This window comes from Leptidea sinapis, chromosome 1 (assembly GCF_905404315.1).
Source record: "Leptidea sinapis chromosome 1, ilLepSina1.1, whole genome shotgun sequence".
In the NCBI taxonomy this organism is placed as follows: Eukaryota; Metazoa; Arthropoda; class Insecta; order Lepidoptera; family Pieridae; genus Leptidea; species Leptidea sinapis.
Genome location: NC_066265.1, coordinates 3,228,872 through 3,246,332, shown reverse-complemented (window position 1 = coordinate 3,246,332; position 17,461 = coordinate 3,228,872). Strand labels below are relative to the sequence as shown.

The 17,461-nt window shown below is 34.9% G+C and overlaps 2 protein-coding genes across 2 annotated transcripts in view; one reads left to right on the top strand and one right to left on the bottom strand.

The window, feature by feature from the left end:
• The window catches only part of LOC126968746 (protein Lilipod), a 57,867-nt gene that overhangs the window by 4,947 nt on the left and 35,459 nt on the right, over positions 1–17,461 (top strand). The window contains exons 3-4 of the mRNA XM_050813861.1: positions 1,723–1,950; positions 2,274–2,339. Of these exons, the coding sequence (XP_050669818.1) occupies positions 1,723–1,950; positions 2,274–2,339 (294 nt within the window). The remainder of the gene's footprint in view (positions 1–1,722; positions 1,951–2,273; positions 2,340–17,461) is intronic.
• Positions 4,390–14,472, bottom strand: LOC126968992 (tetratricopeptide repeat protein 12). Its single transcript, XM_050814259.1, has 3 exons — positions 14,144–14,472; positions 9,001–9,246; positions 4,390–4,853 (listed from the first exon to the last, which is right to left on the bottom strand). The coding sequence occupies exons 1-3, from the start codon at positions 14,423–14,425 to the stop codon at positions 4,638–4,640; spliced, it is 744 nt and encodes a 247-aa protein (XP_050670216.1). The 5' UTR covers positions 14,426–14,472; the 3' UTR covers positions 4,390–4,637.

The following is a 17,461-nucleotide window of genomic DNA, read 5'->3' as shown; positions in this document are numbered from 1 at the left end:
CCAAAACAAGCCGATTAACGTGTAAATACATAGCCCCACGCACACACTTACACTACTACAGGCCGATAGGCGGCCATTATGAGAATTGTCATCATCTGTGACAGATCAGTTTGCGTCTCAATAAAATATTTAAAAAATGCCGTCGTGCGTTGTGAAAAAGTGTAAAAACGATACTACGAGGGCGGCACTGAAAATTTCGGGAATTTAGGAAGTGGCACAACATTACTATTTAAAAATGTATTTATTGCTTTTCGAAGTAATTCTCTGTGAAATTTCACACGTTTTTCCATACGATGGAACCAATCATTGAAGCAACCATTCCATTCGGAAGTTGGGGTCTCCAAAATGGCCGTTTTGTAGGCGTCCACAGCTTCTTCAGGTGATGAAAATCTCTGACCACTCAATTTATTCTTTATTTTAGGGAAAGTATAGAAATCATTAGGGCTTAGGTCGGGGCTGTACGGCGGATGGTCTAATAATTCTATGTTTTCTTGCTCTAAAAACTCTTTTGTTCTGTGCGCGGAACGAGAACTCGCATTGTCGTGATGGAGGATGATGCGGCGGTTGCAGTTCGGAGTTCAGAAACGACCTGTGGCAAACAAATGCTAGCATACCATTCTGCATTAACCGTTCTTTGTCCCTCAAGAGGAATAGTCGCAACATGGCCGGTTTTGGAGACAAACGTGGCCACCATTTTTTTGCAACACTCCGTGAACGAACAATTTTTGTTGGCTTTAACTCATTTTCGAACACACAAACTCGTGACTGGTTTTTTGTTTCGGGTTCGTACGCGTATTTCATTTCACTTCAGGATTCATCACCTGATACGGTGTTGTATACAGCTTGCTCTTCTCAGAGCAAATGCGGTATCCATCGGGAAAACAACTTTTTTACACCTTATTGTTCATGTAAGATTATTTATATTTGACTCATGCCAATGTCTAATGTTGCCTGAATTTCGCGGTATGTCACATGTCGATCTTCCTCAATCAGCTTACGCACAGCATCAACGTTTTTTTGGTGACTGCAGTTTTTGGACGACCTTGACGGGGATCATCACTGAGCTTGACACGTCCACGTTGAAATTCAGCAAACCAGCGATAAATTGTGGTTTTTGATGGGGCTTCATCACCAAATGCAGAAATCATCCGGTCAACACACTGTTTTTGTGTTAAACCACTTCGAAAGTCATAATAAATCATCGCTCTAGAATTTTCTCGAGTCAATTCCATTTTCTTAACGACTAAACAAGTTTGACAAGACCTTGTGACAAGACCGAGAATCTTTTTTTAAATAAATAAATGGTATTCGATTTTTAAAACCAAGGAGTTTTCAATTAAAAAGATTTCAATATGACAGGAACAGTGGAAATAAATATACAACTATTATATACAACAATATCAATATTTAAATTATACTTTCCCGATACTTTTAGTGCAGCCTATGTATGTAAGTATTTGTGGTGTGGTGTAACTAGTATCCCCCGTAACCGCACACACACTAGCATAACGGTGCTTCACTTGCTAATATCACGGCGCGAAGTCCTTAGTTTTTTACTCGTCCGTGACATGAATAGGTATATTTTGATACCATCTCAGTGTGGTGTGGCGACTTTGTTGTCTGTAGGGTGTCTAGTTTGTGTTAGTGTTGTGCCGCCACGGTGTCCCGAAATATAGCCCTAAGAGAATATTGAACTAAATGTGAATAATCTTATTCTTACAGGTCTCTGGAATCATGTGTTTCTGTTCTCGAATCTTTCACTGTTTGTATTTCTTCCGTTTGCATACCTATTCTCCGAGTCAACGGGTTTCCCTGGGTGTAGAGGGCTAAAGGGACGAGTGTATGAAACATGCATTGTGTTGGGCCTGCTTGGGATAGCTATGTTGGGTATGGCATACGTCATATCAGCCTGGCTGAAAGGAGATCGATCTGGAATTGATGCTTTACTCAGTGAGTCTAACATATTCTACTTAACTATGATTCATTGTACATTTGGTCAAAGTATATTATTATAGTATAGTATTCGTTGCCGCACTTTGCGAATACACCTGCGGTATCTAATTGGAGCGCAGCAGAGACCAATGCTTAATCTAAGGTGGTCCAATATAACAGCAGAATGTCTGTAGATGAGTTTAAATTTGGTAAGAAGTTACTGTAACAATAATTGACATCCTTAAATATACTTATCCCATTCATATCTTTATGTTATAAACGAAGAAGGGTTTACATTACTTAGTATATGTATAATTTAATAATTATTGTATTTGTTATAGATTTGTGGACATATCTTCCGTTCCTGTACTCATGTGTATCATTTGTCGGTGTGCTGATGTTACTAGGTAAGTTATTCTTATATTTAACTGGGTTCGGAGAACATTTAACTTCTACTACAATGCTGGCCACATAGTAAAATTCAAATAAACATTATTCAATTTGGGTTAAACTAAGCGGTTTTGAATCATCACTATATATATTTCTTTTAAATTACTGAATCTACCATATGTTGGGAAAAAGTAGAGCTCGTGAGAAGAACATACAAGAAACTCAACGGCCACTCTTTTCAATCAATAGAGTATTTTACAATGGCTGACATATACAATACAAATTTCTTTGGTAAGGTGCTGCATCCAATATATGAATCGTATTAGTTAAAAGCGTTTTTAAAATCAATTATTTAATAAAAAGTAATAAATAATAAACTGTATAAATATAAATTATCCTATATCGGATGCATCTACCATTAGAGCTTGAATTCATTGTTTGTGTAAGGATGCTTCGTGAAAATAATGGTCGTGATTACTGTCACAATATTAACCAAATGCAATTCATATAAAATAAATAAATTCATTTTAAATGGTCACCTTATAACACTTGTGTTGTTACAAATAAAATAAATATTAATAAAACAACTAAAAAAATAATAATAATAAATTTACATTCCTCCACTGATGTTGTCAGCTTTTGGTTTTTTTGGTATGGTATCAATATAATTGTATCTCCCGAAGAACTCCCGGTAGAAGATTAAAAAATATTATTTTATCTAATATATAAAATTCTCATGTCGCGGTGTTTGTAGTCAAACTCCTTCGAGACGGCTTGACCGATTCTCATGAAATTTTGAGTGCATATTGGGTAGGTCTGAGAATCGGACAACATCTGTTTTTCATCCCCCTAAATGTTAAGGGTGGTCCACGCGAATTTTTATTTTTGTTTGATTTTGAGTTAGCATTAAAAAATATATACAACTTCAAATTTTCACCCATCTACGACCAACAGTTACTTTTGTATCGCGATTTTAATATCGGCAATACAACGTTTGCTGGGCCAGCTAGTACATTTATAAATATAACAGATTGAGACTAATTCTTCATTAATCAGTTTTTCTTTGTGGAAGATTATAATCACCTATCACCTGATGTTGGGTGATCATCACCATCATCATTCAAATTCAAATATTTTTATTTAAAATAGGATTCAAAATCACTTATTGAACGTCAAAAAACTATTACCAATTCAAAATAGACTGCCTGAGAATATAAAAATTTGGATTACAATGTGATATCGTACAATAAAGATTTGTAATCAGAGCTTGAGGATGTTCGCTTTATTCCCAATCTGTGGTGTCATTAAGAAAATCGTTTGAAAACCTTTCCCACACAAACGTTTTTTAACAATTCTTTTAAATTTTGTAACACTATTGTTTTGTACATTTTCTGGGATCATATTGTAGAAGCATATACATCGCCCAATAAAAGACTTACTAACTCGACTTAACCGAGTAGTAGGCATAACAAGTTTGTTTGTTCCCCGTGTTAACATTATTGAATGTAACAGTTCCTAGCAATTCCTCAATGAACATATAGAAAATTATCAAGAATATATTGATTCTCATTCTCCTGCAATCCCAGAAGATTTTTTTTTATGATAATAAGGGACGAGACGAGCAGGACGTTCAGCTGATGGTAATTGATACGCCCTGCCCATTACAATGCAGTGCCGCTCAGGATTCTTGAAAAACTCAAAAATTCTGAGCGGCACTACAATTGCGCTCGTCACCTTGAGACATAAGATGTTAAGTCTCATTTGCCCAGTAATTTCACTAGCTACGGTGCCCTTTAGACCGAAACACAGTAATGCTTACACATTACTTATTATGAATCACAGGATCGTTGCTAGTCTTTTAGAAAAGTGTACCTACGCGCTTCTTTTAAGTACCCATGACATTTCGTCCTGGAAACACCGCACAAGCCGGATGCCCATTCCACAGCTTGGTTGTACGTGGAAGAAAGTTCCTTGAAACCGCACTGTAGAGGAATGCCACACATTCAGATGTTGGGGCTGATATCCTAATTTGTGGAATTCTGCAGCAGGAATCAGATCAAACACCTCTTCGGAACACTCTCTGGGTTAGTTTATTTTTACTATTGGTATTTAACGATTAAACACATTATTAATTGTTGTTCAAAATTAATTGTATCTACGAATTTTTTATCTTTAAACCTATATAGTTCATGTAGGTATTATTTTTATCTGATACTGCCTATCAATTAAACAAATATATTTGATACAACATAATCAATTATCGTTACACAACAGTGACAATGATATTGAAGGAAAATTTTCATTGTTATGTCAGATTACTGGGTCTGAGTATCGTCTTCGTCCAAATCCTCTTTTTTGTTCAGAAAGTATTGGATAAGTTCGCCGTGCTGCGGAAACTTCTCGTACAGTTCCTTTTTCGCTTCCTCGAGTTTCTCAAACTCTTCCAGTTCTTTGTACGCTTTCGTCATGTACAGACGCGCTTTGAAGCTACTCTCGTTGAGTCGTAGTGCCCATTCACAATCGCTGAAAACCTGTAATGTTATAAAAGCCTTTAGACGAACAGGTTTTGAGTTCTCCCCCTTTTTGCGCGATAGGGAAAAAATATCATTATGAATTTTTACGACACGAATATTCGACACCCTGACGTTAGCTGCTCAATCAGACCATTTGTATCATACTTCAGCTGCCAAGCCTCTTGTAACTCATATGTCTACTGAACCTCAACCAATGGACGAGAATTAAATAAACTGTTACTGTTAACGCCAAAATACTGAATAGAATAAATTCATATATATATATAGCAGAATATAAAGGGCTATGTTTCACCGAGACACCATGGCGGCGCAACCAATTACACCACCGTGGTGTCTGTAAACTGGACACCAGAGTCACGACACTACACTGAGACAGTATCAAAATGGGCCTCGAAGAGAAAGAACTACTTTTGTATATAAATAGGAAATGAAAGTTTAAGAGAATAAAGGAAACAGTGGTGGGTTCATCCTTATTTAGCATTTCATTATTAATTCTGGAATTATCCTTTTTTTCCGGAATTATCCTGCAGTGATTATCTACTTTGAATTTCGATAATAAAACTTTATGTATCGAAATTATCCATCGTATGCAAAATTAACAAACAAAACAACACGTGTTGCATGCAATGAGGTGGGAGCGTCACTGCGGCCGAGTGCTTGAGACACCATACAGGAATTAGTGGTGGCGCCACCAGTAATATTCACGAGTCTGAGTTGGTCGCGACACCAAATTGGTTTGCAACCAAACGGACAACACGTGAGTAACTCTCTATAGAGTTGTATAAATTTGGTTGGTAGCAACGACTGGTTGCGCCGCCATGGTGTCTCGGTTAAAATATAGCCCTAAGAAGAGGTCGACATTAGATATAGGCTGTATATTGTCACCCTGGATCCAGGCATAGTATTTTTGTTGCTATACAGCGTCCACTCGGACAATGTCGCGGGCCCGCAGCTAGTAATTGGCATACAAACAATTAAGACTTTTTCGAAGTGAAAACTTCCTAAATCTCGTTGGGCACTTTTTTGTTAGGGGAAAATCTTATGGGTTCCCGTCACCGACATGCTCATGACATGGCACACGCGATAAATAAATATTAACAAGAGTGTGTGTACTTATGTACACGCGTTAGAAGTTAGTACTTCTTTGGCGTATGGAAAAATAAATAAAATTTTAACAAATAGTTAAGATCAAAGATAGTATAAACACTCAGCATTTAAGGTTAATATTAACAAGTATAGATTTTTTTTATTTATACATAAAGTTTATTAATATAGGTACCAGAAATAAAACAAAACTAAAAAAAAAATTTTAGATAATAATGTAATAATTTTTAATTATCTATGTAAATAAATTATACATGCCGACAATTAACCTCAAATCTATAAATGCACTCAAAACAGTTTATTCAAATCAGTTTTATCACTAATATTCAATATATATAGATATACTAATAAATTATTAGTAAATACTATCACCGTCGTTTATGCAATTGATTTAATAAAAACACCAAAATAATATTTATTTATTCACACTGTTTAAGTGTACTGTTACGAAACACGTGTTCTAAATATAAAAATACTAGAATATACAACTTGAACATAGTTATCGATTTTCATGCCACCTAGAACTAACTTCACGACGTAGAATTCATGTGTCGGTGTGCGCGCGCATCGCAAAAATTCACTCTCATCATTTTTTTCCATCGCGCAAAAGAAGTATAACTTCAAAAATATATATAGACACTTTGGAAGTTTGGATGGTTGCAATCTTGTGAGTCACTGAAATACTTATAGCAGTGTACCTTTATCTATATATGTGAAGTATTGTGCAACATTAGTGCTGCGTATAACTTGTAAGTGAAAATTTCAATGTGTATATACTGTGCATTGTTGTTGAAATAGTGTTTTTGTTTCATTAATATATTATAGAAAATAAATTACAATTAATATATTTTTTTAAACATTATGCAATTTCATATTTTAATACTAAAAGTTCTAAGTTTTCACTTCTATAAGCAGTGTCTACAACTGCCAATTTATTTTTGTATTAACGACTAGCTGACCCGACAGAGGTTGTTCTGTATATAGTAAATAAAATAATGTTTTTATATGGAATTTGTCAATAGTATATCATAACATCAAAAATTATTTCGTAAAATATGGACCCTGCAAACAACCTTAAAATATGAAAATTTTTCACAGCAGAACTGTCAAACCGTGCGTCAATAAATTCTCTCATAGAAATTATGTATGGACACATCAAAGGAACAACAAATTTGTTGTTTTTATATAATTTCGCAGCATTTTCCTATTTATTCACCTTTTAAACCTTCTCTGGACTTCCACAAATAATTCAAGACCAAAATTAGCCATTCTCGAGTTTTAGCGAGACTAATGAACAGCAATTCATTTATATATATATATATATATATAGATATAGATTAACATAAAGATTACAACGCCTTTTAACAATATAAATATTTTTAGTAAATGCGACTGTTTGAAGTATGATGATGATATGATTTCGTAAATCCACGTGGCCGCTCTACATTAACGGAGCGATAACTTGGACACGTGTCAATAATTAGTTACGTATGTGTGTTAGTTATACAAATACCGTTTAATTGCTGGCTATATAATGCTAGATGTTTGGAAGTACTTTTTATATTACATACATTATAACGAGCAATTCTTGTGTATAATAATAATAATATTGACACACTTTTTACACAAATTATCTTGCCCCGAGTTAAGCATATATATTAAGCATATATAGCCTGTGTTATGAGTTACAAGACAACGATATATTTAATACAATATACTTACTTAAACATACATAAATACATTTAAACATCCATGACTCGGAAACAAACATCCATATTCATCATATAAATGCTTGCACCTACCGGGATTCGAACCCGGGACCTCTAGCTTAGTAGGTAGGATCGCTAACCACTCGGCTATACAGGTCGTCGTATATAATATTATAAGTATACTGGGTGGCCGAGAAGTTGACGTCCAAAGCTAAAATTTGAATTTGGCTCATTTTATTGGCCAATGTTCTGGGAAGTTTTTAAAAATTGAAGCCATAGGCTCTCCATTTTTTTTTTGATACCTTGAACATTTTCATGAATTTAGCTGGAGCAGTTATCTTGAACTTACGACTCAATTCTAAACTAGTTCCGCATTGTCTAAACTATTCATAGTTTCTTATGTGGTTATTGCAACTTTAGTTAATAATTATCAACATTAAAATTAACTAAAAGTGTTCAAAAAATTAGAAAAAAGTCCTTAACCACAATTAGGTGAAAAAAGTGGATAAAAGGGGAAAAAAATGATTATCTCCTAAATTACGCAAAATCATAGAACATACATAGGGGTGATTTGGATACTCATCACCACGAGGCTTTCAAATTTTAGCTTAGGACGTCAACTTCTCGGCCACCCTGTATATTATCTGAATCTCGGAAACGGCTCCAAAGGTTTTCATAAAATTTAGTATACAGGGTATTTCAGGGGCTTCATTCCAAAAAAATGTAGTTTTATCCGTGTTTTATTGAGAAACAGCTACGGAAAGCAGAAGCCCCCGGTTCAAATCCAGGTGTCCTATTAGTTTTTTTGTTCAAGTTTTGTACATTGAAGTAAAGTAAAGATTGAAGGGGAAGAGATAATTATACAGAAAAAAATTCAACTTATTGTTGACATATTTGCGATATATATATATATATATCTTCTCATTTGTAAATTGTTAGAAGCTTTTGTTTTCGTTGTTTTAAAAAGAAAGTACAAATTTAAGAATTGGTTTCCGTGTACATAAGTTCGGTGTAAAGTGTACCTAAACAACACTACAAACAGACACACTAGATAATTTTTGTCAGTGGACGGCTTCTTTGCACAGAATGCCGGCTGTGTGCTACAGCGGCGTCTGTGCAAAGAAGCAAAATGGACCAAATCCGTCCATGTATTCAGAATAATACTGTGTTTCGGTTTACGAGTAACGTAGCTAGTGAAATTACCGGGTTAATGAGACTAAGCATCTTATATGTCAAAGTGACGAGCCGACAAATTTTAGGTTCAATCGAGAATCCAGCTCGTCTCATTCCTTATTGTTAGAAAAAAAACACCATGTCTTAAACTATAATACCTTCTGAAAGTTCCCAAGTTTGATGTTCGTCAAAGCCCTATCGCAGTACATCATCGGGTCGTCTTTGACGTGTTCGATAGCGCGGTTGTAACACGACAGTGCCCTGTCGTACTCCTGCCGGCGGAACGCCTTCACTGCCTGGGTCTTCAGCGTATCTGCTTTCTCCTTGCGAATCTTGCGGTCCTGGTACCTCTGCTCCGCGTCCTTGCTCATCTCTACCATCCACGCATCCTTGTCCATCTCACCCTAATAGGAAACTAAATTAGTCAAGACGAGGGCGTCGTATGAAGCGAATAATCGAGAATTTTTCGAATACCCTTTGATATAAGTAATAAAAGTGGGTAAACAGCCAAGACGCTCACATGGAGTAATGAGGGAACCGTGGACATCCGCAACATCAGGGTCAAAGGATGCATTGTCGGTCTTCAAGTTGGGAGTATGTGCTAAGCTTGAAGCACAATACAGTAATAGAACAGTACTTTAACTACTTACTAGAGCAACCGAATCTACGCACGCACACATACACACGATTAACACGGCGCTAAGCAATCTTGGGGAGACAAAACTATTGAGTGCCATGCCGTACGACTGGTCGCTGTCGGAGTTAAATTAGCTGCCGCTGCGCCGTCCGCGTCGTCAATATTTTGTATGTACCAACCCTAGCGCTCCGCCCAGACATATGGGTATAAAATTCAAGGAAACCGCTGTATAACGCAACTGTTCTATATTACTTGTATTGTGTTTTAAGGTCCCTAATTATGAATATAATAAGGCCAATAATATAATGTCATTCGAATATTCCAGATGAAATGTAAACTTTATAAATAGATCGATTTATTATCAACTGAAGTATTATGAAAACAAAGTACAGCGAGCAGACAATGCGTCTACTTTATTTATAGGTATTGTTCTAGGTGTGTATAAACATAACCCTCTCATAACAATGGCTAATGACAATATCAACAACGTGCTCAGAATTCCAAGTGTGGATATTCGATCTCATAGTTATAGAATCATTAGGAGCAAAATTTAAAGACATTAACATCTTAACTGTTGCCACTCAATATATTCTTAATAATGTTATGTATACAAATGATTTAAGTTTTCTTTAGTGTTAATTCCGCCAATATTTGTTTTCAAAACAATTCGACACGTGTTGTCTCGCCAAAATCTGATTTTGATTTGTATAATTATAGATTTCCGCAAAGTAACGCCTAATTCAATAAATTTTCTAATGTTATGTATGTACATAGGCACATAAATGAATTTGCAAGAAACTGTCATAATCATAATTAACACCATGAACAGATCTAAACTTATAATGCCTAATATTCGGCTAAGTCCAGTTAATAAGTCTTTTGTGGGGGCGATAAATATGCTTTTACAACAAGACCACAAGAAAGTGTTCATAATAAATGTATCACGAAACTCAAAAGAATTGTTAAAGTTCATTTCTGTGGTAAAGATTACTATAACATAATTGACTTTCTTAATGATAGCACAGATTGGGAATGGAGCGACCGCCCTCAGGCTATTTCATTATAGATTTGATTGTGTTGAAATTTATTTAAAAAAAATTGTAGCCCGCTGAGGTTGGAGGCATAACGTTTTGAATAGGGTTTTGACGTTCATCAATAAGTGATTTTTACACGCCTCGAACGCGAAGCGGTGAAGTTATGTTTTATAACCGACCTGGCAAGGTCACACGATTTCCACTCTTTAAACTGCATATTTTTTTTCTATTACTCTTACACATTATAAAAAGCACATCAATGTAAAGCTGAGACACTAATGAATAATCCTGATACATTTTTTGAGTTGTCGAATACGTATTAATATAAAAAAAAGTTAATTTTTTTTTTATCGTGGACGTCCATTAGTCTGTGGCTCAAAAAAACGGCGTGGTACGGATATCTCGAGAACGACTTGACGAAACGACTTAATTTATTTTTTCACAATTTTCAGAATTAAGCACAGAAAGTTCCTTTCGAAAATCACTGCTGTAGGCCTTCTCGTTTTTTTAAACGCAGGTGATTCGATTTTATTCGAAATTTAACTTTAAAAAAACTATATGTATAGCATGAGCGTTCGGGGCGTGCACTTTTGGATTTTCCATTTTAAATATTATTATCAATTAAAATGATTTGAGTTTTCATTAGTGTTAATTCCGCCAATATTTGTCTTGAAACAATTCGACACGTGTTTCGCCTCTACACGAGGCATCCACAGGACGTGTTGTCTCGCCAAAATCTGGCACGAGACTCAAAAAGTTTATGCCTAGAACCTCAGTCTCGTCATTTGTATAATAATGGATTTTCGCAAAGTAACGCCTACTTCAATAAATTTTATTATTATCAATTAAAATATTTAAAACTTGCGTTACTGACAATTAGATAGCGATATACTGTTATACAGTACATATGTTGAACAATATCTTAATGTAAGACAGGAGCCAAATCGCTTTCACAATTAGAATTTGATACTCATTGTTTTATTATTGCTTGGCGTGTAACTATTTATTTAAATATAACTAATACTGGCATTAATTTCTTCTTATATATCATCTGCGTATTGTTAAGCAAAATTATTACTATGACTGCATATAGCGTAATATATATAACCTACTAGCTGACCCGAGTTCTTCTGTACATAATAAATAAAATACTGTTTTTTATGAATTTTTCAATAATATTTCATAATATCAAGAATTATTTTGTAAAATATGCTCTGCCCTGTTGTTAACTATAATGAAATTGTTTCACAGCAGAACTGTCAAACCGTGCGTCAATAAATTCTCTCATAGAAAATATGGACAAAACAATTATTATCTATATCTATACTAATATTATAAAGCTGCAGTGTTTGTTTGTTTGAACGCGCTAATCTCTGGTACTACTGGTCCGATTTGAATGATTCTTTCAGTGTTGGGTAGTCCATTTATCGAGGAAGGCTATAGGCTATGTTTTATTTTTGCGTGCGCTGCAAAAACTATTGACAATAGAACAAAATGATGTACAGGCTATAATATAGGCAATATTTTATTACTTATAAAACTATCGCGTGAATTATACTTTATATGGCAAAACAACGTTTGCCGGGTCAGCTAGTAATATATAAAAATGAATTGCTGTTCGTTTGTCTCGCTAAAACTCGAGAACGGCTGGACCGATTTGGCTAATTTTGATCTTGAATTATTTGTGGAAGGCATAAATATAAATATGAAAATGCTCGGAAACAACAATTTTGTTTTTCCTTTGATGTGCCCCCGTCGTTCAGAAATCAAATTAAAAGAAAATTTGAAAATAAATAACTAAAGTCTTCATAGCTTTCTAGGAGGTAAAAAAAAACTTAATTTTAGCTTTATTCAGAATTAAAAAATACATACAACTTCTAATTTTGAGACTTCTACGATCAGTGCCTATTTTTGTATCGCGATTTTTATATTATTCTGTTCCATCCACAGATCCGGAATAGGGTTGCAAGATGGCAGTCAAATAAAATAATTATTGCAGTACTGAGAATCGAATTATTGTGATATAAAAAAATTTAATTATTGAATTTTTTTATTACTTTATGTGGCAATACAACGTTTGCTGGGTCAGCTAGTAATAAATAAAATACTGTTTTTTTTTAATTTGTCAATAATATTTCATAACACCAAGAATTATTTCGTAAAATAGGCTATACTCCATGAAGTAATCCCCATTAAAATCCGTTCATTAGTTTAGGAGTCTATCGCGGACAAACAACGTGACACGTTATTTATATATATAGCCTATATGTTAATAGCTCTTGTTAATATTCATGAAAATTATGTTAATATTCACTTAAATATATCGAGTGCTTTTTTTTATGAAAATAAGAGACGAGACGAGCAGGACGTTCACTTCAGATGGTAATTGATACGGCCTACCAATTACAATGCAGTGCCGATCAGGATTCTTGAAAAACACAAATTCTGAGCGGCGTAGTGCCGCATGTTATTTAGGTAGCCCCCAGGGTATGTAAAGTAACATTTACACATGAAATACATAATGAAAAAATATAAATTAAAAAAAAAAAACATTTATTTATGGCACTGTCTCCTGTGTCTTTGTACAACCAGACGAATACACATTGCGTTTCCTGAAATTACAACACCGAAGGAAATTTAATCCATTTTAAGGCGACACTGAATGAGCGATGAGTTCACGGCTGCCGGCCCGCCATCTATGTAACAAGCCAATATTTTCAAAATTCTTGCGTGGATAACAGTTTATATGCTTACAATCCTCGTTATTCACTACTAATCTGAATAAAATAACCTGCACAAAAAAGTACAAGCTATAAGAATAACTTTTCTGAGAGAAGTACCAAAAAAATGCGTCACGCCATGCCAAAAAACTTGTTTAACTTCAAAGAAAAGTGCTAGTTCAAAAAGGCTTGGCAGTGTTAACTATAACCAACAGCAAGCATTAGCAACCTACAAATAAGACTTAAGGATATGTGTAACAGGATTAAGTAGTGTTCATAGCTCGAAATGCAATACTTTCTCCACCAAATTTGTTTAAAAACACCATTTTTGCGTGTTTTCTGCTTACTCTTCGCCTTAAGTACTGTTTGCGTTACATCACAGTATTGCGAATAATATGAAACTTATAACCTGGTATTTCACCTACCAATTACATTGCAAAAATAAATTCTATTTTAGGTTATTGTAACAAATACTTACACTTTAGTTTGTTATCTTTTAAATATGTATACGAATATAACATCCTAATTAAAATGTATCTTTATTACTGTTAGTTAAATAATGTTAATGAGTTAACTTTTAAGAAAATAACATTCTAAATAAGACATTTATAGTAATTGAATAAATTTCAAAGTGTTATTTAACATGATAATACAAGCACCATGGGTACCCACAACGGCGCCTATATCTACCGTGAAGTAGTAATGTGTAAATATTACTGTGTTTCGGTCTGAAGGGCGCCGTAGCTAGTGAAATGACTGGGCAAATGAGACTTAACATCTTTTGTCTTAAGGTGACGAGCGCAATTGTAGTACCGCTAAGAATTTTTGGGTTTTTCAAGAATCCTGAGCGAGCTGAACGTTCTGTCCGTCTCGTACCTTATTGTTATTTTAAAAAAAACAAAACGTCTACCGAATCTTTCTTCTCCATCGACCGGAAGGCTTTCTGGTTGATGACGGTGCGATCATCTTTCACGTTCAACTTCACGTCCTCGTCTAATATAACCTTCCCCTCCAGATATTTATCAGCCAAGACCAGAGCTGCGTCAGACTTTTCCTTGTCGCCGCCAGCAAGATCTTTCACCAAACCTGAAACCTGACCGATTCTCGTCACAAAGTTTGTCCATTCCTCGTTCAGTTCTTGCTTTTTATGGTCTTTCAGTGCGGGATTTTTGAGTATCTTTCTAACACTCATCGCGACTTGTAATAAATCGGTTGAAATAAAACGGTTGTGTTGTCAATTGCAGACTGTCTTGTCATATTGATTTAGCATAGCAACCGTTGCCAAGGCATCCATCCCTGACAAACGAGGTCTTAATGCAATTGGAGCGGTGTAAGAATCTTGTACTATTAAAATACTAGTGGCCTTACAAATAAACTGGGTATATAAGTTTACAAATAGACATGTCGCTTATGTTTGGCTTATTTGGACGTATGACGTTTCCCGCGTTTATCTGCAAGACTGCTTGTCGTTCGGAAAATTTCAGAATTAATTGCAAATCCATAAATACATTCGTTAAGTATATAGAGAGAGTAACGTTCTCCGCGTACGTCAACTGTTCATTCTGAGAGCAACTATTACAACTCACAGCAGTTTTAAATTCTCCGCAATACGATTATCTAATCAAACAACGAGTCTTTAAAATCCGTAACCCCCAGGTTAATAGCACCTTTACAATAAACTTTGACGTATATTAAACCTGAAAAAACTTACTACCCGCGATTCAAAACGAAAAATTGAATTATACTTAATGAGACTAGATTATCAAGAAACTGAAAATATCATTCAGACAATTTTATAAAAAGTATTGAAACTCTCACACACAACCACTGACACACACATACACAAACGATACACACACATACACACACTTTATTGTTTGTTAAGAAGTTTTTATTTTTATTTTAATTTATTTTACAAATTTACTATTATTTTTTTACCATCTCCATGCTATGTTCCGCGAGTCAAATAGAAGTAACTTTCTTTAGTAACTGTGTTTCCCGGCTTCTGTGTCACAAGCACCTTGCTTAGTGTAACTCAATACATATAACGTACATTGTACTCAAATATTCACAATTATTTTACAGTGTACGAGACCATACACCGGTCCACTTCAACGTGTCAAAGGCTTTTTCAAAGTCCACGAATGTAAGGTACATTTCTCTTTGCCATTCTGATGCCTGTTCTAGTAATAATGATACGTGAAGTGTTTATGTGGTCCGTACACGATCGGATACCCAGTTTAGGTGTCGCAATTTGGTCTGAACAGGAGACCGTAGTAGGGAGACCCATATTTTATTTATTTTTATTTGAGTCGTTAAGAAACTCATTAATTTGCATAGTAGCACTTTTCTAATACAAAGATTTTTAATGTTTTGTTAAATTAATTTTCGTTTTCTTGCGGGGAGGTTTAATTTATGTGTATGTCTTTCTAATTTTTAGGTTTTATTTTCTTTTTTTATTAATTTAAATTAAAAGTTTATTTCTTTTCACAATTTTGCGATGTATATGGAGGGTAGGGTTAGAATATTTTTTTTTATGAAATAGTATGCGTGTGCACTTTTTTTTGTAGTATAAAGAGATCTTGGGCATTTGTGCTGTTTCTCTACAGAATAACACCGTATCTCAAAAATGCGTAGCCATAAGCGTAATACGCGCCTAGTGCGGTTTTTAAGTTGGTAGTTCTTTTTAGTTCTCTGAGTTCTCATATATAAATATAGATAATTTTGTTTTTTCGATATGGCTTTTCCAATTGCTGTCGATCATTTAAATTGACAGGTTTGTCAGCGATTACGTCAAAATTTTGCATAATCTTGGCTTATTCTCAAGTATAACTTTATGCCAAGTTTATTTGTAAGGCTGTTAATTGTATCTGTTCCTTTCGCTAGGGCAAGGACATCCTCTATTAAGCAGCTGTGAAACGTACATAGTATGTATGTAAACACAGTGCGTGCCTACAACGGAAACGTGCTACAAATATGATAAGAAACATGAAATTATCATCAGTTGTAAATATTGTCATTTTTGTCAATTAATATTAATTTATATCATAGATAGAAGATGAACACTGCCAGCGTCGCTGTCAGCGTATATAAATGAGATAGCGATAGTCTGTGACGCACTGACCTGTATAAATACCACGGACAGGCTGTTCCATACGAGGGCGGCACTGAAAATTTCGGGAATCAAGGAACTGACACAACATTACTATTTAAAAATGTATTTATTGCTTTTCGAAGTATTCTCCGCGAAATTTGACACATTTTTCCATACGATGGAACCAATCATTGAAGCAACCATTCCATTCGGAAGTTGGGGTCTCCAAAATAGCCGTTTTGTAGGCGTCCACAGCTTCTTCAGGTGATGAATAACTCTGACCACGCAATTTGTCTATGTTGTAAATTGTATATGCAAATTTCTAAAGTTGCCTGAATTTCGCGGTGTGTCACATGTCGATCTTCCTCAATCAGCTTACGCACAGCATCAACGTTTTCTTTGGTGACTGCAGTTTTTGGACGACCTTGACGGGGATCATCACTGAGCTTGACACGTCCACGTTGAAATTCAGCAAACCAGCGATAAATTGTGGTTTTGGATGGGGCTTCATCACCAAATGCAGAAATCATCCGGTCAACACACTGTTTTGCAATGCACGCTCCTGTTTGTGCGTTTATTGTTTGCGAAAACAAAGTCGAATGCCTGAATACAAACCATGCCTTTGTCTTGTTCGTTTCGATAACAGATATAGCGGAATGTGTGTTGCGTCGATACTACCGAGCCGGCTGTGTTGAAGGCCATTAGGTTATGACGATTTTCGCTTTGTCTTTGCAAACGTTCTCAAAAATTTGTCTTTAATTTACACAAATTATATTTGTAAACAAAAGGAGAAATTTTTTTGTGGGCCCACTGGATATGGTGAATTTTTATAAATCACTAGCTGACCCAGCAAACGTTGTATTGCCATTGCCAAATCAAAAATTAAAAATTTTGGGGTATAAAAAATAGATGACGACCGATTCTCAGACCTAACAAATATTAAATCGTACATAAAATCTACCAACTACAGGTAGCTAAAATTAAGTTTGTTTTACCTCCTGAGAAAGATATAAAGATTCTAATTAGTTATTCATTTTAAACTATTCTTTCAATTTGATTTCTGAACGACGGGGGACACATCAAAGGAAAAAACAAAATTGTTGTTTTTATTGAATTCCGAGCATTTTCATATAA